The sequence below is a fragment of the Ambystoma mexicanum genome, chromosome 1p (genome assembly GCF_040938575.1).
Source record: "Ambystoma mexicanum isolate Mex_15411 chromosome 1p, UKY_AmexF1_1, whole genome shotgun sequence".
NCBI lineage: Eukaryota > Metazoa > Chordata > Amphibia > Caudata > Ambystomatidae > Ambystoma > Ambystoma mexicanum.
In genome coordinates this window covers 526,755,349-526,781,338 of record NC_090921.1, presented here as the reverse complement: position 1 = coordinate 526,781,338, position 25,990 = coordinate 526,755,349, and the positions used below count along the sequence as shown (strand labels likewise).

The 25,990-nt window shown below is 46.9% G+C and overlaps 1 protein-coding gene across 4 annotated transcripts in view; it reads left to right on the top strand.

Annotated features, from left to right (window-relative positions):
- Positions 1-25,990, top strand: part of TJP3 (tight junction protein 3) — a 363,200-nt gene that overhangs the window by 147,576 nt on the left and 189,634 nt on the right. The window contains exon 1 of one of the 4 annotated variants that reach the window (XM_069649425.1): positions 17,121-17,266. The exons of 2 other annotated variants lie outside the window; for them this stretch is intronic. In XM_069649425.1, coding sequence (XP_069505526.1) covers positions 17,249-17,266 — 18 coding nt within the window. In that variant the 5' untranslated portion in view covers positions 17,121-17,248. Of the gene's footprint in view, positions 1-17,120; positions 17,267-25,990 lie in introns of those variants that run through there. One more of the 4 variants, XM_069649426.1, reaches the window with a different exon arrangement.

Genomic DNA, 25,990 nt, shown 5'->3' with positions numbered 1-25,990 from the left:
TGCATGCGGCTCACATCCTTTCTACTGTCTGCTATCGGAGTTACAGTTCCACTACTTTTTTGGTACACTTCTACCACTGCCTGCTGGCAATTATTTCTTCATTACATATGACCCTTATTGCTGTTATGTACGTTGTAAAACACCTGTAAGCCAAAACTATTGCATTAGAGTACTGATGGAGGGCTGGGGGGGGGGGGGGAGGATACCCGAGGACGGACGTAAGGCTTGAATGTGGCGTTTGGCTATTTGCCCACCCATGGCCATGCAAATCTCTATGGCCATTCCCACCCAGTTCCTGCCACTCCCAGTCCAAAACAAATACTCCTGGAAACTCTTTGATGGTAAGGCTTGAGTAAAGCTACCTCACATTTTGTACACTAAGTACCTGCCAGTGTTTTTTCAAAGCAGTCTTGTGAGAGTTAATCACTTAATTGGAGCTGCTGGTGTAATACAAATGTCTAAACCAGGGCTGCTTTCAGCTACTCGATTTCTAATCGCTATGCATGCCCTTCACGGAAGTCCTGTTAACAAGCATTGGCAAAGCCAACAGTTTTGACATGGGTATGAGTATTGGTCATCCGCCAAGCGCTGCTAGTCGATGTCCCGGTACTCGCACCATGTTGCACCTGCTTCAATTAATGGCCAGTTAATTTCACCATGGCTGTGCCTGGCAAGTGCCTTTCCCATGCCGACCCAAAAGCCCAAACTGTTGGCATTGTCAATGTCTGTTTTACATTGTTTTAACTCTGCATAACTTCGGGATAAAAGATATATTAAACATTTGGAGTAAACTGCTGTGCACATCTCGCCTCCTAACTTGGATGTAATGTTAAGGCCCAACAGCGGATGAGAGTTTGCGTCTCTATTGCTTAATTTGACGTCTTTCTTTTTTTTTTGACTGAGAAATCACAGTGCTCCAAGAGCACATTACAGTGGATCTTTCTGAATCAATGTCAAATGGAGATATTTGTATTGCACCATTTTTCCTGGGAGTCATAAATGGCTTCCAGTGAAAGCTGTCCAGCTATCCAGCTATCCAGGCTCTTCTAGGCAACAGCGAAATAGTATCAATTCTCGGGCATTATTACCGCTAAGTGATGTCCAATAAGCTGTAGCGTTGGATGACAGACGAGCAACCAGTAATAATTATTGATCTCTTTGGGATGGCCCAGCAATGTTGGAGTGGCAGTAATGAACAGTGGGTCCTCAACTAGGTCGACCCTAGCTGTTTCTTTGATCCCTCACCCCATTGTGCCAAATGTATATGCAACTCGGCAGGGGGCTTCTTTCCTTCTTTTTATGTTACCACTCTCTGGAAAACTGCGTCATGGCGCCGCCTCCTTGGTCAGTTTTCCACCTCCACTACTGCTTTCTCTGCCTATGGGACACCTCGACGGCCCCAACTACTGCACCGGTGGCACCAATGTACCATGTGAGCCCTACTATTCTGGTTCTGTATTCCTGTGAGCCGCCACAGCTCTAGGCATCATAACCCCAGTAGGCGGCTTGGTAAGAGTACCCGTCTCCAACACGGGTAATGTTATTCATCCATCATAAAGCATCTTTGTAAGTGGGCTTCCAGGGCCCCCTAAACTCAACTTGCATGGATTCCTTGTTCTGTTATGTAGCATTCAAACATTCAGCCAGGCGGAACAGTCCAGGATCGCTCGGCAGCGTAATCTGAATCGCGGAACATTTCTATCAGAAGTCCCAATGGGTTCTGTCAACATAAAAGAAACTGAAGGTAAAATTCAGGCAGGTGCAGAACACAATTCATTGCTTCTGCAGCCTTTCAAACAAGCAAAGTGATTGAGTACCTGGACTCAGCGGGTAAGAACATTTTAATACAGACCTACACCGTGGAGAGAAATCGGGATGTACCAGCCTCTACTCGTACCTTTCCGAAGTGGCTTGCTCAAGCCAAGCTATTGGCTTTAAACTTGGTTAATGATGGCTCTGATGATGGAGACGCCGGGGAGAGGGTATGTCTATGGCTCCACATTAGGTGGTTTTCCTGGCTGCATCCCCCAATTTACGCCAGTAAAACGCCGAACAAGGGGCTCAATCTCCGCTTTGGATACCAGTGGTGTTCGGTGTTACCACTGATGACCAGCTCACCCAGTCAAAACAAGAAATTTGATGACCAAGGCCTTGATCGTGGTTTCCTAAACTAACCCAAATCCAACTCGTCACCCGCCGCACACCAACAGATGAAAGGTTCCTGCAAAGGTTTTGAGGCTTCAAAGATCTTCCATGATCTTTCAGCCAGACGGGTGCTTTGGTGGACTCTCCTTGGGCGTAAAGCCTGTAATTTGATGGAAAACCAATTGCAGTTTCCTAGTGGAGGGGGGCCAGCTCAATGTTCCTGCCTGGAGAGTAATCTTAAGCATATGCTTTTCAACTTCAGTGAAACCATCCTTTTACTACTGTTACCAAGAGTGCTGAAGATTTGTAAGGCACTGCGATGGCAGAATGTTTGCAATACCTCTTCTGGCCCAAAAGAAATGCATTTTCAGGCCTGAAATGTTGCTGTATTTGTGTGCCCAAAGAACGCCCGAAGTGGCAGAGGCAGGTTTTGGTGCCAGAGAAGGTGCAGGACGCCTCAAAGGGCACCCGTCAATACCATTCCACTGATTTGCGGGTGGTGCAATGGGTTCGGATAGGGAGCCCAAAATCCCTCTCCTACCTTTTCTGACTGCACCTTCTTCCCCAATACCCCCTTCAATCACTGGTTTGTACTCTGTAACTGTAGTACCTTGTCTTATGATGCCTCGCTCTGTCATATGACCATCTGCCCTAAACGATCTACAGAGGGCCAGTTTAGCACCAGATTGCGTTAGTTCTGACATTTGGCCCCAGAGAACCAGCGGAGAACATGTTCCTCTTCCCTTGGAGGACTTTCCAATTTGACCTGTAGCTAGCCCGCCTTCACATGGAAGATGCTCTACCTGGCACAACCCAGTGATCTGGAGACCTGTTGATAGGTTTTGTGCTTTTGTTTTCTCCATGTAACGCTCCCCACCCAAGGACCTGAAAGAGGTTTTTTCCCCTGTATGGCCCACAAGCCTTTTCAAACAATAGTCCGAGTAGATATTTAGTTTGGCCCTCTCTAGTGTTTCTCTAGGAGGCATGGAAAGTGGAGAACTCTGCATATGTTCTGCTCGCCTAGTCTCCTTCCTCTCCCAGATTCCTGTAGCAAAGTTCCCAAGCTTGTTTATATACATTGTAGAAATAATTCTGTACATTCTGGGATTTGAATTTCAGACTACTGTACTCTTGCATGTTATAAGTAGGGCTAGCTACCTACCTGACACGACCAAATGTTTTTCCCCCTGTGTGGAGTTTTTGAGCCTGTCTGTCACTGTCCCTCGCGAAAGCTTGTTTGTTCGATGCATTCCTTTGCTCCCCCAGGTGCCATCTGACTTTAATTCGAGTCGGAAGGCATGTCCCCCTACCTCCCGAGCATCCATATCTAGGTTCTGAAGGAGACCGGCCCTGCACTTAACTAGGTGTTAGGCAAGCACTTCAAGATGCTCTTTCTAGGACCAAGGGTCGCACTGAGGCGTAAGGGACCCACAGTGTCTAATGTCAAATTGTTTATTGCCCAAGCAGGCGTTTTCTGGTAACATTTGGTGTTAATCGTGTATTTTAAAGAATGTGTTGAGTATAACTGCTCAAGTCTCCCATCTCTATGATGAAGTAACGCCTCAAACGTGCCCACTTCGACCACAAAAAAACCGAGCCCGCTGTAGGATGTTGGACCTAATGCACTTCAGATCAGTCCGAGCCGGAGAAACGTATCCTCGAACAAATCCAGGGAACTTTGACAATCCTGTCGCAGAAAGGCCAGGCTCCAAAGACCTCCATCTAGAGCCTCAGAGTTTTACAACGTCAGAGGACTTCAGAAGACATTCTGGCCATCTCGGACGATTCGGCCCCAGGCAGCTTCCGTAGCACTTCCAGATGCCGTCCCTCTCAGTCTTATCTGCAAGGCAGCCCCTTTGTCCACCCTGCATCGTTCTGCAAACGTTATTCCCTGGACTCAAGTACCAGGGCAGACCCTCAGTGCAGGCCAACTATTCTGAACAACCTATTCGGTTACTAAGCGGTTCCTTTCTCAGCTGTCGTCCTCCTGCAATTGGACATACTGACAATCAACATTTTCATACTGTAGACACAACTGCACTCCTACTGATTGGTGTAATCACTCTTTTTGTGTTTCATTGCTGTAGCCAGAAGGCTAAAGACGAAGTTCAAGTAGACACATCCAGTCTCCACTCACATCGATTGCCTATGTGCATACTATTTATACTTTTGGGCTAGTCTTAGTTCCTTGGGACCTGCCCAGCCAGCGACACCTATGAATGCACATAAATACACATTGTGCCGTTATTGACAGTTCATTTTCTGATAATAATTTCCTTTCATGGTTTGCACAAACATCTTCCGCAGACAACAAAGAAAAGAAATGCAATAAATAATGGATAGGCACATTAATTTACAAAGCGTTTCTCTTGTCTATATAACTTTATTAATAAGGCAACTATTCAGCCCTGTCTGAATACTTGTCCAACTATTCGGTATTTGCCCCCGAAAACTTCTATCTATTATTCGGTACACCCCTAGTATCAATTCATTAAGAACAATTTACAAGAAGTGCAAATCGTGTGTACAGGGGAAACGATTTACCAATGTCATGGTCTGGCATCTCTTGGACCACTGCCGCTCTGAGATCTGTACACATACGAGTGGTGAGGCCACACCGACATTTGCTCCTAGACCCTCAGATAGCACTGATAATGCATAGCGTCATGGAACAGTCTTTCTAAGTAAGTTTCCTTAGAGAGCAGAGGTCAGACAGCCACAGATCAAGTTCTGGTTGGAAATGCCATTCTAATTCCCACTGTCTGATAATATTGGAGTGCACCACATTATTACATTGATTATCATTTAGATAGGTGTACCACTTGGCTGTCTTGATGGAAGGTTTACAAATTAAGGATGTTAGAAGGGCCAAAGGTGATTTTTGAGTTGGTGAAGGCAAGGATTTGGTTAGAGAGTTAATGAGGGATATATGAAATATACCATCAAATTCCGGAATATTGTATTGCTGAGAAAGTTGTACTAATGGGATTTCTGTAAAGTTATGGAATACATGTTTGACGAGCTTAATACCCGCAGAATACCATCTAATAAAATAGCTGAGGTTAGATTTGATTGGCACGGATTCACTAGACCAAAAGCAAACGCCCTGAATATCTACTAAGGAATAAGCATTAGTTGGAAGTATACTCCAAGTGGATTTAAGAAGATGCAAAGATGGATAAGAAGTAATATTAGGCCAGGATGAGGTACATAGAAAATGAGAAAGGGAAAGAGGAGCAATAATATTAGCCTCCACTTTGATGCAGGGAGGGGCATCATAAAGATGATGTTCATAGTAGTTCAATGCACTCAATTGTTGTAATATAAATGCTTTATGATATAGCTTGTTTAGAAAGTGTTAGTTTATTTATGGCAATTCTAGGGGTTTTTTTGATTCCAAAGGAATTTAAGAAGCAAAGAGTCTAAAATAACTGTTAGGAATAGCTACTTGTATCATTGTTAAGAAATAAAATTTTATAGGGCTAATTATTTTTATAGAATCAAGACGACCCCACCAGGACAGGAAGAGAGTAGACCAACCGGTGGTCAACATTTTCAACCATAAGATTAGTGTTAAGGGCCACAGTGGTATGGATGTCTTTGGCAATGTGCAGTCCAAGATATTTAATATGCGAGGATTGCCAAGTCATGCCAAACAAGGGAGTATTGATTTGAGTGCATGAGTTAGTGAGAGGCATAACTTCAGATTTTTCAAGGTTCTTATATCCTGAAACAGTAGAGGAATACTGTATAATAGTAATTGGGTACTGAATAGAAGAGGCAGGCTTGGATACATACAGTAAGATATTATCTGCATAAGCAGAGATCTTCACTTCTACATTTTTAACAAAGATACCTTTTATATTAGGGCTGGATCTTAAGCCCTGCTCAAGGGGTTCTAAATAATAGAGGGGAAAGTGGGCCATCCTGGGAAGCACCTCTTTATTTGAAAAGAGCGAGGAATTCTTAATAAGAATTCTAGTGGAGGGAGAGGAGTATAGAATTTGGACAAGATTAATAAAAAAAGGAGAAAAACATGCCATTTTAAAGATTGTAGCATAAAGGGCCACGAGAAATGGCCAAAGGCTTTTTCTACATCTAATGAAGGAATGACCAATGGTTCGTTTGATTTCTGGACATGTGATAAAATGTTAAAGTAGTCTAGTATTAGAAGAGGCGTATCGATATTTGATTAAACTCGACTGATCAATGTGGATAAGTTTGGATAGGAACTTTTCTAAACGTGAGGCCAATATTTTTGTGAGAATTTTGGAATCTGAGTTGATCAGGGAAATAGGTCAATCATTTTTGACAAGTGATGGATTCTTGTCAGGTTGGGGGGGGGAGTAGGAGAGCTTCACCAAAGGAGCCACAACTATGCCCAATTTTAGTAAACTGTGTCTACAATTGCAATTATTTTGGAGATATAGAATCAATGAACGTTTTTCAAAAATCAATGGAAAATCCATCCGGGCCATGAGCTTTATTAGGTTTGAGATCAAGGATGGCTTGTTTAATTTCTGCTAATGAGATGGGAGTATTGAGTAGAGATAAAACAATGGGGTTTATAGATTCCTTTTTGGGTTTTTTCCAAGAAGGAAAGTATTGGGAGTAGCTTGATAGACAGATCGGATGAGTATAAATTAGAATAAAAATCAATAAAAGCCTTATTAATATCACTTTGACTCGTTAACCTACGGCCAAACGAAGAGACGATGTGTGCGATCTGTGATTATTCTTTTTTGTTTTTTAAATAAGAGGCCAGGATTTTCCCTGTTTTATTAGAATCGCTATACAATTTAGATTTAGAACGAAGAATGGAGTTTCCAGCATTGTTGGTACTTATTTTATTAAATTCAATATGCTTGTTCATAAGGGTTTTGGCTGTATGAGAATTGGGGTTGTTACAATAACATTTTTCAAGATCTTTAATAGACGTTAGAAAATCATTCGAGACAAGATCTGATTGTAGTTTTTTATAGGCTGCATATTTAATATTAAACCCATGTTACGTAGCTTTGAAAGCATCCCAGTTGTTATGAATTGAACTGTGCTCTGGGTGGTTCTAAAGAGAGAATTGATCAATAAATATATTTTTTCCAATAAAAGTTATCGTGTAGGAGAAAAGAATTACATTTCCATCTTGGGGAAAGTTTAGATAATTGCATGCATTAAAGTGTGGTAAGGACGGGGGACATGGTCAGAAATGGTTATGGGACCAATTTCAGAATTAATCCAGGTTGAAGCTAATGATGAGTTAACCAATATGCAGTCTATTCTAGAGAAGGGTTGGTGGGGAGGAGAGACAAAGGTATACACTCTGACATGGTGACAACTCCATGAATCCATGTCATTCAGATTATCTAACATATTAAGAACATTCTTGTGAGATTTGGAGTTTACAAAATTGGATATAGATTTCCAGTCAATACTGAATTCGAAAACTTGATTGATATCTCTACAAAAAGAAGTTGGTCTACGTCTTTTTTTATTGGTTTCAATTTAAGATTAGACCAAAAGTGTGGGTCTGGGCAGTTGGACCATATACATTGACTATAGACACAGAAAAGTTATTAATAGTCGCATCCACAATGATCCAACAACCTCCAGGGTCGTTTTCTTCATTTACAAGAGCAAAGTCCAAATATTTATTAATCAGAGTAGTTACTCCTCCTTTCTTATCTAAAGCATTTGAGAATAAGGTAGGACTAATCCATGAAGCTTTAACTTTGCATTTTTCGTTGTCTGCATTGATGTTTGTTTCTTGCAAGCAGGCGGTGTCTACATTAAATCTAGTAAGTTGGGAGACCACTTTGCTGCGTTTAATGAGACAATTCAATCCCTTAACATTCCATGTAATAAGCTTAATCGACATAGTTATTTGCAAATAAATCACCCCTAAAGTATTAGAAAAGGAGAGGGCGAGCACAAGGAATAATGAAAGGCATAATAAAGAACGTTGCGCACGGATAATATTAACCTCCCAAGTATTGCAGTGGTGTATGCACAGTCAGAAAAACACATTAGGGTGAGAACAAACAAAGTGGTATATGGATATATAAACAAATAGTAGCGATTGCATAAAAGGTCATGTGGATAGTTGATAAGTAGGAAAAACTAAGTAATATCCACATAAAATACTAAAAAAAAGTACAAACAAATGCCATGGGGGTTTCGAGAGCACAACTCTGGGCACAGCATAGGAGATAAGAGTCTTCTATCAATCAACGATCTATATAATAAATAGGGCATCATAGTAACTATTAAAGCAGCCACAATAGTGAAATGCAAATATGGTGAGCTGAGCAGAATGCTAACGTATAAAATCAAAGTGGATTACATCAGTAGGTCAACAATGAGGTCAAGTTTGCAAGGTGGCGAGAATAGTTTCTATATTTTTAATAGGTGATCTAGATTTGTCTCTGGAGCAATTAAGAGTTGGGAGAAGAGTCGATGGAGCAGGCCAATTTCAAGAGGAGCTAAACTTCGTTTGTTCTTAGATCTTTTGTACATGGTTTGTATTGTATGGAGATCCGAGTTAGACGCTTGGGGTGTTTGATCAGAGAGCATTGAAGTTTCCATTGGTGTTGATTGAAGCGACTGAAGTAGACTATAAAGTTCACCAGGTTCAGTGAAATCTTTGGTTGGACCATCAGGAATAGTGGTGATCGTTCTCGCAGGATCAAGCAAGCAATATCTTATGCTTAGAGTTTTCAAAAGTGTTCTTAAATCCAAAAATAATTTCCTTTTTGTCTTGGGGGATTTCGAGAAGTCGGGGGAAATAAAAATGTTGTGACCTTGAAATATAATAGGGGAATTCTTCCTGGCAGCCAACAAAGTTTGACGTGCGTGTGGCTGCCTAATGAAGCAAACAGTACATGGTTTTGGTGCTGAATTGTTGGAAGAGAATCTAGGTCTTATACGATGGGCTCGCTGCAGCTCCAGTGGTGGAGAAAAAGTGATGCCCAGTGTTGCAGGGATCCAATTTGTGAGGAAATGAATAGGATCATATGATTCAATGTTCTTTGGAATGCCATAAAAACGCAAATGATGGCAACAATTTCTATCTTTTAATTCTGTGACTTCAAGTTACAATTGAAATATTTATTTGTTGCATGTTTTCAAGGCCTTTTTATTCTGCCCTCAACAAAAGAAATTCTCGCTTCAGCTTCATCTAGTCCGCATGAGAACACGCATGAGAACATTTTTGTATCATGTTTTAAAGTTTTTTATTTCTTCTTGAATATCAGAGGATTTAGAGTCCAGGGTGGTAATTGAAGAACATATATATATTTGTTAGTTCTTCGAGGATTTTCTCCATACAAGAGTTTACTGAGGGGTTATCTAATGTGAAGGTAGAATTTGCAGTATTAGCCATATTTGTATAGAAGTTATCAGAAGCATTACGCTAGAATTCTTACAGAATAGCAGGCTCGCAGTATAAAATTTGAGCACCAGATGTCAGTGCTGAGCAGGTCGTAACGGAAAGGAGAGGAGGCACCTTGGTGGTCAGCGCAGAAATACAAGGGAATAGGGCAGAGGTCAAACTCCCAAAAGCAGACCAGCACTTGTGAAACCGCAGCCCTGTGGACGAATGGAACAAGTCACAAGCTGGCACGCTGAAAGCCGGCGATAAGGTTGCTTCAGAAGAGGGGAAAGCACCAAAAATTGCGCTCTTACTGGCAGCGTATTTTCTCCTGCCCTTCGTATCAGAGGAAGCCACCACCCTTTCTCGTGGTGAATGTCGACTGCTGCACTCTGGAGCCAAGACATGGAAGTCGGAGCCTGCTATCTGTGTATCCCGCAGCGTCTGTCAGCCAAATCGTCCACAGATGATGGATGAGGTAAAATTGTTACAACGCTTCATGCCCAAGGCACAGATTCTATCTAAGCTCCAGACAGGTTTTAGGAAGGGTCTTTCCACAGCATTAAATGGATTAGCTTTGAACATCGTCGGTGAACAAGCCAGGCGGAAGGGAGATTTACCGTTGTATGGAGCTTGGGTGGATCTCTCCAAGGCTTTGGACCAGGTTAACAGAGATCGTTTATGCAGTAAACCTCCAAGGTGTGGGATTCCAGATTTAAGGTTGGTGGTAAATAATGTTTTGTGCCTGAATTGTGGACAGAGATAAATTGTTTTTGATGTATGAATTTTGAAATATAATGGAAACATTCCTTTAATTCTTTTGATTCTCTCTGCTTTTTGTAAAGGTTTTCTGAAACCAAATATGCTTTCTTGTACCTCCGATCATAGTTTTCAGTTAGTAAAGGTTACCAAGTGTCCATAATTATGACATTATCTCTGTCGGGTAGAGCTCTAAACCTATGCTGCCATCTTCGGTGCTTCTTGGCCACGCCCCTAAGGCATCCTATTTCTAGAGTAATAAATCTGTAGGATTTGAGTCAGACTAACCTACATCTACTGCTGTTTTCTTTAGCTGCTCGTAGAGCCTCCAGCCCTTCCTCTGCCCTAATCTAACCCAAGTCATCCTCCCATTTCCACCACAGTTTCGTCCGAAGATGCAAAGCTCGCATTTACCGGATACAGTGCCGCTATTGGTTTGTATAATACTTTGTCGGAAAGCAGCCTGGCTTTCAGGGGTGAGCTATCCGGTATCAATACCTCCCTAATTTGTTTGCGTATCCTAGCCTCAAATCTGCATTGTTCCAAGTGTTCTTTGTCAGCAAGTTGGTATTTTGACAGCAGGTCTTCGAGTGGTATTAACTTCCTTGGCGAGACCATATCTTATATCTTCTCTGTCCCCTGGGACATCCACCTGTCAAATGTTCCTTCCGAACCTCAAGCATATCCCAATTCCATCGTATCAGACCTTAAGTGAGTTTTTGTTTTATTTTTTATTCCTTTCTGTGGCTTTTGTCACCTCCGGTCTTGACTTGATGACATAGTTGGTGACCTGAGGTAGGCCCGATCTTTCCCACGTGCCATTTAGGACTTGCCACAGTGTTGCTCTGCCTCCATCAAGGATGTCTTTAATCTGAGATGAGTTTTAGTGTTGCCATCAAATAACTACTCATTAGCTTATCTGTTAATGTATTTTTAACATTACAACTTTTATATATTCGTTTTCTACAATTCATCCCAATCAAATGAATATATTGTTACTTCTAGTCTTTACCTTTTCCTAAATTCAATGACGCTGAGAGCAATTTGATTATACAATGAGGCAGCAGCTTATTTGCGGGAATTAACCCAGTACGTTTCAGACCGCTGTCTTCTCAAGCATAATTCTTTGTTATTGCAAATGTAATCACAAGTGTTGTGCCCCAAAGACTCGAGCTTCACCTCGTGGACTATGCTAATGAAGCCAAAACATGCCAAGGGTTGTTTGTGCTTTCCTACAGAAGGGATGTGAACCAATAGTTTTGGGATGGCGCTCTCTTTTGGGGTGATGCCAATCCTGATTTGGATATAATCTTCACTTTCTGTGCAGAAATGGCAGGCTGATCAATGGTTGAAATGATTGCTAAGAGCAACAACAGAAGTTTAGAATCATTCAGCACCTTCCGGCCATCACTCTTAATGGTTATTTTCAGGCATAATTAGCTGTTAATCACCTTAATGTGATGCTAATTTACATACCGGAGAATGGACCACTCGCCATGCTATTGGTATAAGTGTAAACCTCCACAAATGGCAGAAAAAAGGGCCAAGCCTACGTTTATTTTTCATACCAGCAGTTGTTTCAATGGATTGCCTTTGTCTGACAGATAACTCATCTGATGGATATTCCCCGGACCGTAGCTGGAGGGAATATCTATCAGATGAGGAATCTGATGGATATTCCCCAGACCGTAGCTGGAGGGAATATCTATCAGATGAGGAATCTGCGGGCGAAGAATCCATAGAAAGAACATTACGGTAAGTAATTTCTCCTTTTCGTGCAGGTGATTACACCACATCTCACCAAAAAAAGAATTAGGTCATTTGCCTGTGTTGTCGACTCTTGCTGGAACAGGCTGGCGATCGGAAAGCAGTCCCGTCAGTCTTCACAATGCCTTCTCCCCATCAGACGCTGACCAGACTCCACTTTCACTCTACTAGCACCCTTCGACTACAACGCGCGTCCGATGTATTTGTGCCAGCACCACCCCAACTCCTGGAACCTTTGGGGGGGTGATCTTGGAGCTTATTACACCGCCCGCTACATCTTTGGTGCCTTGCCAGATGCTCTCCTAGTCTCCCTGCGCTGACGTCTCATAGAAATTGGGTGTGTCCCCTCTGGATAGACGCATCCCCAAGTGCACATGCCACAAACTGCAGAGCGTCAGGCCTCAAGCGCTTCCAGGCTGCGCCGCTAAGCATCTACCTCTTCAGTAGAGCTGCCCCCTCCTTTTATTTTGGCATAAAAGCCGCGCAAGCCACCACAAATGTCAGAGTTGCACCATACAAGGCGATTTTACAATACATCCCATTGATATTAAATGGTTAGTAATGCCGCTTATTGCAGCACTTGGGCGAGGGTGGTATCCGCCATGGCGCGCAAAATAAAAGCATGATCTTTTTGTTATGCTTAAACTAATGAAGCAGTGTAACTGGAACGCTGTTAGGGATTCCTTTTTAAGGGAACGTTAAGGCATGTGGCTTAAGTATCCTGTTGGAGTGGCAATGCGAAGGTGTGGCGGAGGTGCGATTCAGGGTGTTGCTACCTCATAAAGGAGAAGAGTGGAGATAGTTTTAGATTGCTCATTTATGCTGCACGTCCATTTTCATTAATTGCTTTTAAAGTTACAGCAACGAAAACTGATCAAATAAATGTGTTCAGTTCAACGAAAAAGTCAGTAAAACGCTGACAAGACCAAGTGCCTTCTGAGGTTTTGTTTAGGGCCTTTTTGCAGCGGTTCAATAGAAGTTACTCTTTTAAAGATGTCTGTGAACTTGATGCAAACTTTTCTGGTCGTAAACCTACTCTGGACTTGCCAACAACTTTGCGGAAATTTGTTTCCTTAAAACAGTTGAGCCTGTTAGCCTAGTTTGTTTTTGGGATGCCCCAACCCTCGCCCATTCCCCCTTGGTTCTATTAGTGCCCCCTGCTTCTCCCAAATATTGATTACTAGAGACACCTCTGGCCGCCTCCTCCCCTGCATTTTCCATTTATACCACCTGCCCCAGCTTATTCTGTTTGCACCCTGCCTTTCTGGTCCTCTGATGTGCCCCTTCCCAGTACCTCCCAGTAACACATCCTGTATGGACCCTGCCTTTCTGGTCCTCTGCTGTGCCCCCTCCCAGTACCTCCCAGTAACACATCCTGTATGGACCCTGCCTTTCTGGTCCTCTGCTGTGCCCCCTCCCAGTACCTCCTAGTAACACATCCTGTATGGACCCTGCCTTTCTGGTCCTCTGCTGTGCCCTCTCCCAGTACCTCCTAGTAACACATCCTGTATGGACCCTGCCTTTCTGGTCCTCTGCTGTGCCCCCTCCCAGTACCTCCTAGTAACACATCCTGTATGGACCCTGCCTTTCTGGTCCTCTGCTGTGCCCCCTCCCAGTACCTCCTAGTAACACATCCTGCATGGACCCTGTTTTTCTGGTCCTCTGCTGTGCCCCCTCCCAGTACCTCCCAGTAACACATCCTGTATGGACCCTGCCTTTCTGGTCCTCTGCTGTGCCCCCTCCCAGTACCTCCCAGTAACACATCCTGCATGGACCCTGCATTTCTGGTCCTCTGCTGTGCCCCCCCCAGTACCTCCCAGTAACATCCTGTATGGACCCTGCCTTTCTGGTCCTCTGCTGTGCCCCCTCCCAGTACCTCCTAGTAACACATCCTGCATGGACCCTGCCTTTCTGGTCCTCTGCTGTGCCCCCTCCCAGTACCTCCTAGTAACACATCCTGTATGGACCCTGCCTTTCTGGTCCTCTGCTGTGCCCCCTCCCAGTACCTCCTAGTAACACATCCTGTATGGACCCTGCCTTTCTGGTCCTCTGCTGTGCCCCCTCCCAGTACCTCCTAGTAACACATCCTGCATGGACCCTGCCTTTCTGGTCCTCTGCTGTGCCCCCTCCCAGTACCTCCTAGTAACACATCCTGTATGGACCCTGCCTTTCTGGTCCTCTGCTGTGCCCCCTCCCAGTACCTCCTAGTAACACATCCTGCATGGACCCTGCCTTTCCGGTCCTCTGCTGTGCCCCCTCCCAGTACCTCCTAGTAACACATCCTGTATGGACCCTGCCTTTCTGGTCCTCTGCTGTGCCCCCTCGCAGTAACACATCCTGTATGGACCCTGCCTTTCTGGTCCTCTGCTGTGCCCCCTCCCAGTACCTCCTAGTAACACATCCTGTATGGACCCTGCCTTTCTGGTCCTCTGCTGTGCCCCCTCCCAGTACCTCCTAGTAACACATCCTGTATGGACCCTGCCTTTCTGGTCCTCTGCTGTGCCCCCTCCCAGTACCTCCTAGTAACACATCCTGTATGGACCCTGCCTTTCTGGTCCTCTGCTGTGCCCCCTCCCAGTACCTCCTAGTAACACATCCTGTTTGCACCCTGCCTTTCTGGTCCTCTGCTGTGCCCCCTCCCAGTACCTCCTAGTAACACATCCTGTATGGACCCTGCCTTTCTGGTCCTCTGCTGTGCCCCCTCCCAGTACCTCCTAGTAACACATCCTGTTTGCACCCTGCCTTTCTGGTCCTCTGCTGTGCCCCCTCCCAGTACCTCCTAGTAACACATCCTGTATGGACCCTGCCTTTCTGGTCCTCTGCTGTGCCCCCTCCTAGTAACACATCCTGCATGGACCCTGCCTTTCTGGTCCTCTGCTGTGCCCCCTCCCAGTACCTCCTAGTAACACATCCTGTATGGACCTGCCTTTCTGGTCCTCTGCTGTGCCCCCTCCCAGTACCTCCTAGTAACACATCCTGTATGGACCCTGCCTTTCTGGTCCTCTGCTGTGCCCCCTCCCAGTACCTACTAGTAACACATCCTGTATGGACCCTGCCTTTCTGGTCCTCTGCTGTGCCCCCTCCCAGTACCTCCTAGTAACACATCCTGTATGGACCCTGCCTTTCTGGTCCTCTGCTGTGCCCCCTCCCAGTACCTCCTAGTAACACATCCTGTATGGACCCTGCCTTTCTGGTCCTCTGCTGTGCCCCCTCCCAGTACCTCCTAGTAACACATCCTGTATGGACCCTGCCTTTCTGGTCCTCTGCTGTGCCCCCTCCCAGTACCTCCTAGTAACACATCCTGTATGGACCCTGCCTTTCTGGTCCTCTGCTGTGCCCCCTCCCAGTACCTCCTAGTAACACATCCTGTATGGACCCTGCCTTTCTGGTCCTCTGCTGTGCCCCCTCCCAGTACCTCCTAGTAACACATCCTGTTTGCACCCTGCCTTTCTGGTCCTCTGCTGTGCCCCCTCCCAGTACCTCCTAGTAACACATCCTGTATGGACCCTGCCTTTCTGGTCCTCTGCTGTGCCCCCTCCTAGTAACACATCCTGCATGGACCCTGCCTTTCTGGTCCTCTGCTGTGCCCCCTCCCAGTACCTCCTAGTAACACATCCTGTATGGACCCTGCCTTTCTGGTCCTCTGCTGTGCCCCCTCCCAGTACCTCCTAGTAACACATCCTGTATGGACCCTGCCTTTCTGGTCCTCTGCTGTGCCCCCTCCCAGTACCTCCCAGTAACACATCCTGTATGGACCCTGCCTTTCTGGTCCTCTGCTGTGCCCCCTCCCAGTACCTCCCAGTAACACATCCTCTTACCCCCCCCATCCCCCTGCTGTCTGTGCACAGCCTCCCTTCATTCCAGTTGCCATATTGCCTCCTGCATCTGCACTTTATCCTCCATTTAGTCTCTCCACACCTCCCTTTGTCAAAACCCTGACCCTTGCTTGCCTTTCTTTGGCCCCATTTCCCCCTACGCATTCCTCGTACCCCTGCTAATGCACAGCCTTGCACCCCCATCCTTTCAATTCCTCCTGCACCCCCTCTTGCAGCTCCTCCTTCGCCCACCACTGAGCCATTCTGCCAACCTTGCAGCTTCTGCTTTGCCCCTTTTACATCCTTGTAGATCCTCCTTTGCCCGTTTTTCATCCTTACAGCTTCCGCTTTGCCACCTTGCACTCTTGAAGCTTCCCCGTTGCCCCTGTTGCACTCTTGGAGCCTCACATTTCCCCCTCTTACTTTCAGCTTCTACTCTGTCCTTTTTGCCGCCTGGCAGCCTCCCCTTTTCCCCCACGCTCTTGCAGCGTCACCCTCTTGAAGCTTCTTCTCACTCTTGCAGCGCCTTCTGCCCACCTGAGGATCCCTTCTCTGTTTCCATCCAGCACTCTGCTCACCTGACACCTCAACGCGGAAAACACGGACTGGATTCGCGGCGAGCCAGAAATGTATCCTCTGCCCGTTTTGCTTATGTGGGAGGAGTGCTCCAGTCCGCAGAACAGAAAGTACTCCGCGTCAGCTTCCCTTAGTCTACCAAAGACCTGCCTTCAGTAAAAAAGCAGCGAGTCACCTGGCTGGCTGAGACAACAGGTGGGAGGGGGATTAGAACCTCCCCACCACTGGAGCAGAAGTTTCAGACCCACCGCACCTGGAGCCTGAACACGGATCCCGAAGTCAACAGCACCCCAACCCACCCTAGAGCAAATGGAGCCCCAGTGGTGAGCAGGGCGGCGGCTGACTGCAGAAGCAGGCAGGCAGGTAGGCAGTGCCCGACCAGACCTGCCTGGAGCGGAGCTCAGATCCGGGGGTCCAACGGGTACACCAACCAGGAGGCCCGCCGTCGCTCCGAGACTGGACGCCCTCAGCTGGATCCGGAACCGTGCAGCTGCAGAGGCAGTGCACGAGAGAGAAGCCATATACAGAGTGCTGTGCCTCGGGCCATCTAAATGTTACAGCGGGCTGGCTGAGCTGCAGCGGAAGTACCGCTACCTGCCTGTTAGGGGCCAGTCTTGAGGGGCCGGACCCCAAAACCACCCATACACTGGAGCCGGCCTACCTGGAACAGAAGCCCGGCCACATCTGCCGGGCCTTGAGGCCTCTCCCTGCAGAGGTGAGACGGATTGCGACTCTTGCCATGAGTTAACATCCGGAGTCGAGGCAAGCGTGCCTAGCGCGGCCTGCCTGGCACCCCTGTGTGCAGGAGGCATCGTTGAGCATGGCGGTAAGATTCCAGGTAAGTGACCCGAGAAGGGCTGCGGCCGCACTGTTGATCGCCATCAGGCTATCTAGATTTCGGAATGTGCTGTGTGCTTGTCCCTCCAGTAAAGTGATGGTTCGTTATCGGGCGATAATGCCCGCGTCAACATTCTCTGTAAAACGAGCAGCACATGAAATTCAAACACTGCTTCACAAACCTGAACTGATTGCAGAACGCTTTGCACAAATACATTCATACATGTTGGTTGCCATTTTTGCAGCTGTGTTAGGCAGTTGTGTAGGCTGTGTCAGAAACTGTTGTCTGATAAATGTGACTGCCCACGAATTCAGAAAAATTCCACCCACTATTTCAATTAATGGGTTTACTGGTTCGCCTTGAAACGTTAGGCCAGATTGGTTGCCTTTCCTGAATTCTAGAGATCCCTGTGGTCTCCAGCTTTACCCCGGCTTTCGTTGTATGATGTAATGCTGTGTATCAAATACCCATGCTTGCAGTAAAAGGGTCAACCTGCCCTTTTGCCACATAAATGTGCACCACAATCTGTCAATTTCTTCAAGACTGAACTGAATCTAGTTACACCCCCCCCTCACTTAACCTATACAGATTCATGAGGGAATGTTTCTTGACATTTTTCAACATAAATCACATATCGTTTTTATTAACAATCTTCAAAGTCGATACTCGCAAATATATTCCCATAAATTATCAACAGTTCACAAATCTACAATAAAGCACAACAGAGGTAAAAACTAGAAAAGTGTTGAAGCGCTTCAAAGTGCTAAATGAATAAATGGATCTCATCTGACTTAAATGGGGAGCATGGAAAACACATGGCCAGAATACTGAACACCAAAAATGTTTTGCGTTTTAGTCACAAAGGATTGTATAACTTGCACACAGAGAAATCTATTGACAGTAAATTGGCTACCCAATTTGTATATCACATCTATCACAAAGATGTTGGCACCCATGTTAATCCTCTTGAGACGAGTGTGTGTCCCTATTCGGATAAAACCATATAGACAAAAGATTTACTGTAGACACCAGATGTCTATACTACACAGGTGTCGACACCATGTGTTTCCTCCCTATCCGAAGGAATCCACTCACCCACAGCATCTCCCTGCAGATTCTGAAGGGCCTTCATCAGGACGCAGCAACCATTAAAAATGTCTCCCATGCACTTCTTGGATGGGAGACCTTCAGTCTAGGTAGGATCTGTAAACAAGACCAATTGGGATTACTCAAAGAAATGTCGAACCTAAATCCTTCTTGGGGGATTATGGCAAGTCTGAGGCTGCCCTTACTGGATGTTCCATAGATATGCCGGGTTGTATTTAAATTCATGTACTAAGGTTTAACACGCTTATGAATTGTCAAGGCGAGCAAGCTTACCCAACCTCCCCGCCCCACCAAACATGCATTGCGCAATGGGTAGTAATGAGTGGCATAATGTTTGTTTGACCTGATGGCAGGATGCTAGCTTTCTTTAGCGTCCTAACCCCCAGGGAATCTCCCAGCCCACCAAAGGTCGCGCTATCATTTGTTTACTTATGAGCCCTGGTGTGACAAAGTCAAACACTGAAATATATAAGGTCATAGAAACATGTTGGGCATAACCAGCGTGGTTGACTTTTACGGGAGAAATGACCGCAGCAGGGAACTGCATGCCCTCAAACGTTAATGTGGTAAAATGTGTGCATTACGCCGTTGGAAAGGCTTCTGTTCTACAAAGGGGAATGTCAAAAATGGGGATTGCCGCAGGCTGTGGATTTAAGGTTTGAGAAGATGACGCACTTAAGGAAACGATACATTCTTCCAGATCTCAATGGCGTGGATGAACAGCTTCATTGTCAAAAGAAAAGGAAAACGCTCCCATCAAAGCCGCCCTCCGGTCACATGACCGCAGACAGCTGTTGGCATTGCATCTTCATTCCATTGAATTGTGCACCCTAGCCTGATGTTCACAAGGGGAGAATGTCACTACAGGAGGGCCTGGCGCATGGCTGGAGGGCGTTCAAAGAAACCTCATTCACCACCTCGCCAAGGAAACGGACACATACATGCCCACTTCACACTGCCACTACCCCCCTATCCATCTGCTCACATGTCATCAAATGCTCCCATTGTCACATGCCTTTAAGTGCCCGGGTGGCGCATGCTTTGCCCGCTGGTTATGGCAGGGAGATGGTTTGAGACACTGTGCTTGCCCCTGCTGGAACTACCTGGGTATGTGCCCTCTTAAACTATTTTTTTTTAAATTACTTGTATATAATCAAATAAGAAACTGATTTTTACAAGGATGAAAATCTCGTAAGTAGAAGATCGCATGTGCAGATCCACTGTGTCAGCAGATGTTGAGAATAGCCAAATCACAGGTTGATTGTCTGTGTGGTCTTGCAAATAAGGGTTCAGGATTTCAAAAAAATAATGCCAGGCCCAGTGATGAATTAAATCAGGAAATGTTCATTAAGGGAATGGAGAGCGCAGAAGAGCAGTCCGAACTGCAAGTGTCTCCCGTAGGCTAAGTGTCCACACAGTGCTAGAAGTGACTATTTTAAAACTTTTACTTTATTCCATTTATTTTAGTATGCACAAAAATCCACAAAACAGCTTCCCACTTTCACACATATTAGGTTAGAAGGCTTACAAAATGTCGCCAGATCAATGTCATATATTTTAGACAGGCATTTTAAATTCACATATTTTAATCAATATATACAAAACATTCAATCATAAAAATTAAATGGCGTTCAAAACCATAATTTGACATGGGCAATGGTCTTGTTGGACTAGGGTGAAAATACCCATTATTAACCGGGTGAATTCTAATCGTCACAACATTATTGTGGGGTTAGTAGGGAAGTGAGGGAAACATCTGGATCAAATGATCAACCCTCTTCTTTTTGTCTGATTATCCTTGACTTGGTCCAAGGGTATTTTCACCCTAGTCCAACAAGGCCATTGCCCATGTCAAATTATGGTTTTTAACGTGATTGAATTTTTATGATTGAATGTTTTATATATATTGATTTTATAATATGTGAATTTAAAATGCCTCTCTCTAAAATATATGATGACATTGATCTGGCGACATTTTGTAAGCTATCTAACCTAATACGTATGAAGGTGGGAAGCTGTTATGTGGATTCTTGTGCATACTAGTGTTATTGTCCTCCTCCACACAGTCCCTGAAAAAAGAGGACTCTTGTACTCTGTACCACATATCCTTTATACTATTTTATACTTTTAAAAGCAATCTAGAAGGTCCTTACCCCAGGTTCCCCAATGCAGCTTTGTGTAGGAATTGGTGATTTTCAGACACTCAGACCCCACTTGGCACTTTCTTTTTCACACCCTTGTACTCCTTGCTCTGATGTCCTATCCTTCCTTCTCTCATGCACCTCCACGCCCCTCCCCATTATCCCGATCTCTCTCCCTCCCTCCAATGTTCCTTCTTTCTTCACACTACTACCTTTCTCCACACGATTACTACTCTCCCCACCTTCTCACACCGTCGCCCTCCTTTCACTGTCACCTTCTCATTCACTCCCTACTCTACTAGTCTTGCTTTCACCCCTTTCACGCACACTTGCACCCAAATACCACTTTCTCTCACCAACAAATACCTCACCTTGCACCCTTTCAGCAATCCTTCTCCATCCACACCCTTCCTCCATTTGGTGCGCTGGCCGTACTTCTCTCTTCGCCTCACTCTAACAACCCACACTCCCGATTCTGGTTCCATGTAATGCCCCCGCAAAAATGTCACCTGGCAAAAAAAGTCTCCACAAATAGCAGTTTTTGGAGGGACATTATTACATTTAACTTTTCTTTTTTTTCCCCCCAATGGTAGCTGGTGACATCCCCGCTCCCCTTGACCACATACATATGGCCACCATACATAATGTTGCCACAACCTTTTCCTAGCAACGTTATGTATGGCGACCATATGTATGGGGCCTATATTACCTGATACCCCGATTTCCTGTCTCCCTGTTTTAGCTGTCCTTTTCCACCCCCGTTCCCTCTCTTGGCTCTCTCCCTCACATGATTGCCTGGGTCAACCACTGGCTTTCTTTTACCCAGGGGAGGTGTTACAGGTGAGCAAACACATGAAAGTGGTCTTAAGCCCACTAATTTCTCATATGCAGGTCAGCCAGCTCTAGGCAATGGTGGCCTGCCACAGTGCCAGTCAGTCAATGTCCCAGTTAGATGTAGGTTTTTTTTGGGGCAGTGATTATGCTGGTTTGTCCAGTGGACCACTGTGTGGTGCTGTCGCAGGTAAGGAAATTGCCTCTGAATTTTGCATTGCGTGCAGAGATGTCTGGTGCGATGAGTTGAACTGCTGCGCATACTCTCGTTATATCGTTAGTCTTCCTTCGGGTCCTTTGTATAGCACGTTGAATCTGTTATCTGTTGTGGTGTCTACTCTTAGGCCCACCCGTACTCTGCGCTCTCTCCGTCTCTTCCCCAGTCAGACTGTTCATCCATTCTTCTACCTCCAGGATGCTGAAGTTTTACAGGACAAGAAAAACTGTCCAGCATTGTCCAGCACAGGCCCGGGGCAAATAAAGGTAATGCTCATTCAAACATGTAGAAGGGTCAAGGACTTGGAGGGGGGGGTCAGGCGGGCCCCCTCAACTCCCACACCCACCTCTGGGGTAGGACTGGCTCTGGACTCCTCCCTGGTAAGCCTCCCACCCCAGGCCAAGAGGGGTCCCCATCCCCTTTTGATGGGGTCAGCTTCCCCTCTGACCATGACGGAGGAGGAGGAGGAGGAGGGAAGGTCCCCCTTCAGGCCCTGCACCAAATGCTATAGAATGTTTTTGCGGAGGACAAGCACCTACAATGCCTCTACTGCCTAAACCCTGACCACAAGGAGGTAACGTGTGAGATATGCCTCGGTTTCTCTAAGAAAACAACAAAGGACAGGCGTAGTAGGCTGGCGGCATAGCTTAACGCCAAGGTCTCTGACCCGTGCTCCGAGCAGGGTCATGCGTCAACCAGGACCAGCCGGTCCAAGGAGCAGTCTTCCAAGTCCTTTCAACGAGCCTCATCCGTGGGAGACCAGGATCTGAGGCCAAGAGCCGCAAGTCTGAGTCCAGCGGGTTTGCTGTGGAAGCAGGTCCCAAGTGGATCGGACGCGATCAGCATCACCATCTGCTTCCATTGCCAGCCGACAATCAAGCTCCTCTTCGAAGAGCAAGTCCTCTACCTCGGCTAAACTACGTGAGAAATCCGAAGAGCTGCGGAAGGAGGAGAAGGCTGAACACCCCAAGCAAGCTCGACCGGCGCAGGTGAAGACCTTGTTGGTGATTCCGTCGATGACTGCTACTGCCACGTCAGCTAAGGGCGCTGATCCTTCAAGGGTAGCTCCCATGGCTCAGGGGGCCCTACCCCCAAGGTGTGACACAGCTGCAGTGCATTTGGCAAAGTATGTAGGCATGCCAGAAGGGGTGAAACTTGCTTAGGCTCTCGGTCAAGACCCTCAGGGGCAGAGAAAAAAGGGGGGGGGCGAGCAGGCCCCGAAACAGCCCTTCCAGGCTGTCGCCCAAGCCATGGAGGTCTCGTCCATGGATATCGAAGATGAGTCCTTACATACGCTCCACGAGGACATTGAAGAGGAGAACGACTGCGACGACGGCGCAGGGCCTCTTCTTCCTGTTCTGCCATCTCAGCCGAGTGATATTTCCTTGAATATTCTGTCGACTCTACACACCTTGGTGTCTGAGATCCAAATGAGGATGCAACTGGCTCCGGTACCTGTGGTCCCCCTAGATCCCTGATCAACCTCCCGCGAAGAAGAGGAAGCGTCATCCGACGCCCCAATTTCAACCACCAGCACGTTGGGTCCCTTCTCCCCCAGCAGACCCAGACACTGGTAGGGGAACGGATACAGCCACAATGACTGATGATGAGGATTTTGTCGCAGCAGACGTTGAATCGTCTCATTTGGATGCTCCACATAGGGTGTCCCCACCGAATGAGGTGGGATCGTTCCACTCCATGATCTCCTCCAAGCGTTTCCAGTTGGTGCCTGAGGAAACCAAGGAGGGCTTCTTGTAACAGAGGTTCAAGGCCAAGATTAAGACTATCTTGGCAGTGCTGCTTCTGGACGATGTTTGGGAAGAGGGCGTGGTCCTCATGAAGAACCCTTGCACGGCTCCAGGCAAACAGGATAGGCTGGAGAAGAAATATAGGGTGCCGGACTCCGCACCCATGTGCATAGGTCGCAGAAATCGCTGGATTTGGTGGTGTCAGCAGCCTGGAAGGGCTGTCAGCAGCAGCGAGAAAATGGTCGGCCAACTCGCCCACGTTGTTTTCGGTCCCTCTGGACAGCGAGGGGGGAAAAGGGTGGACACCATGGGAAAGGAGGAGATTTCCACAGCTGCATCCACTTTCAAGGCGACCAATGCACTGGCGATCCTGGCTAGGAAGGACAGGGAGTTGTGGTACAAGCTTGGGCCGATTCTGCAGTTGCTCCCCGACGATGAGAAGATGGAGGCAATCGCTCTGTTCCAGGGATGGGAAGTGGCGTCTGATCAAGCCATTACAGTGGCATTGGACATCCCCCAACACAGGCTTCCGGCAAATGGGGAACAGTGTCTGCCTTCATCGACAAGGTTGGATGAAAGCCACACATTTCTGTAGGGAGGTTCAAGCGAAGGTGCTGGACATGCCCTTCGATAGAGTGATCTGTTTAGAAAGGTCGTCTGGTCCCACCATGCCATCAAAATAGTAACGTAAATGGCCCGTTCCCTGGGCATTCTCCAGCAGCACTGCTCGTCTTTTCGCTCCTCCAGGGGAAAGTCGAGCAGTTCTTCAAAAGGTTTCTCCACATCGTACCTACAGCCTTCCACCAACGCAGGAAGCTTACAGAGGCCGTTACCAGGCCTACGGTAGCGGAGGACAGCGGTGCCGTTGCCCGCAAGGTTGGACGCCGGAGCAAGCCTGACCCGACCAGGACATCGGGCCCCCAATCGTGCACCCTGGTGAGAGGCCGGCTGATGAAGTTAATGAGCTAGTGGAGAAAGATCACCACTGACAGATGGTTGATGGATGCTCTCATCCAAGGACACACCCTGGAGTTTCAATGCAGGTGTCCGCAGATCCCTCCAGTTACCCGTCAGGTGCAGCAAATCCCTCAGCTCCTGGAAGAGGTACGGGTCATGCTGCAGAAATGCAGATGGAGCTAGTTCCCCAATGGCTCTGGGGCTCCGCAGTCTATTCAAGATACTTTCTGGTCCGAAAGAAGACCGGGGGAAGGATGCCCATCCTAGACCTATGACATCTGAACAAATACCTAAATTCCCAAAAGTTCAGGATGAGCACGTTGCAACACGTGCTTGGGTAACTGGAAAAAGGAGACTTCTTGCTTGACGTTGTTGGACCTGGAGGATGCCTACTTCCACGTCCCCATTCACAAGAAACATCGACGTTTCTAAATTTCGTGGTGCAGGGGTAGCACCACCAGTTCACGGCTCTACCTTTCGGCTTGAAGTTGGTCCCCAGAGTGTTCACGAAATGCCTGCCATCAGTGGCGGCCCATAAATGTCTACAGGGCATACACGTATACCTGTATGACTGGCTGATTTGCGCATGCTCGCGGGAGCTGGGCGACAAACTCGCAGAGATGACCGTCTGGCTACTGACGTATCTGGGATTTTCCATCAACTTTCCAAAGTCCTGCTTAATGCCATTACACAACACACTGTTCGTAGGTCCCAGACTCAATACTGTGTCTTGCCAGGCATCCCCTCAGAGGAGAGGATAGCAGCCATTCAGGCAAGGGTGCAATGGCTGTTGTCGACAAAGATGGCCACGGTGCGGGCCATCAAGTCGTTACTGTGCATGATGCCCTGCATCTACCTCGTTCGGCTCTGCAGGTTGCAAATGCGACCCCTACAGGAATTCCTGGATGCCCACTGGATACAGGTGTCTGGAAGCTTCACAGACAAGATCTCGCTGAACAAGTTCCATCGGGTGATTGGATGTTGGGGCATCCGCTCATACATCGCCCAAGGCATGGATTTCAACCCCCCACCCCATACCAGGAGGCAGTCACAACAGACGCCTCCTGGAAGGTTTGGGATTGCACATGGACATCTGTACGCCAGAGGCCTGTGGCTACCGGAGGAGAAGGATCTTCATAACAACATCCTGGAGCTACAGCAAGTGTTCTGGGCCCTCAAGACGTTCCTACTGTCTCCGAAAGGCAAGGTGGTGAGGATTTTCATGGACAACACCACCACCATGTTCTACACCAGGAAGCAGGGAGGCACTCGATCCCCGGCGTTCTCCAAAGAAGTGCAGGACTTGTGGCGCTGGGCCATCGGACAGGGGATGTTCCTCATCCCGCTCTATGTGGCGGGAGTCAAGAACCCCATTGCAGACTCCCTCAGCAGGGAACTGTGCTCCTGCCATGAGTCGGATCTTCGTCAGGATCAGGTGGACCGCCTGTTCATCAAATGGGGTAGGCCCCAGATTGATTGCAACAGCGACAAACTCCATGTGCCAGAAGTTTGCCAGCAGATTCCACCAGCCAAGGAACCGGGGGACGTGTTCTTCTTCGGGTTGGAAGGGCTGTTCTTGTGCACGTTCCCACCGTTCCATTTCCTGCTATGAGTCATCAACATATTCGAACTGTTTCCATGCAAAATGATACTCGTCGCCCCGGCGTGGTCGAGACAGATTTGGTATTCAGATATTTTCAGCCTCTCAGCGCCTCCTCCAGTC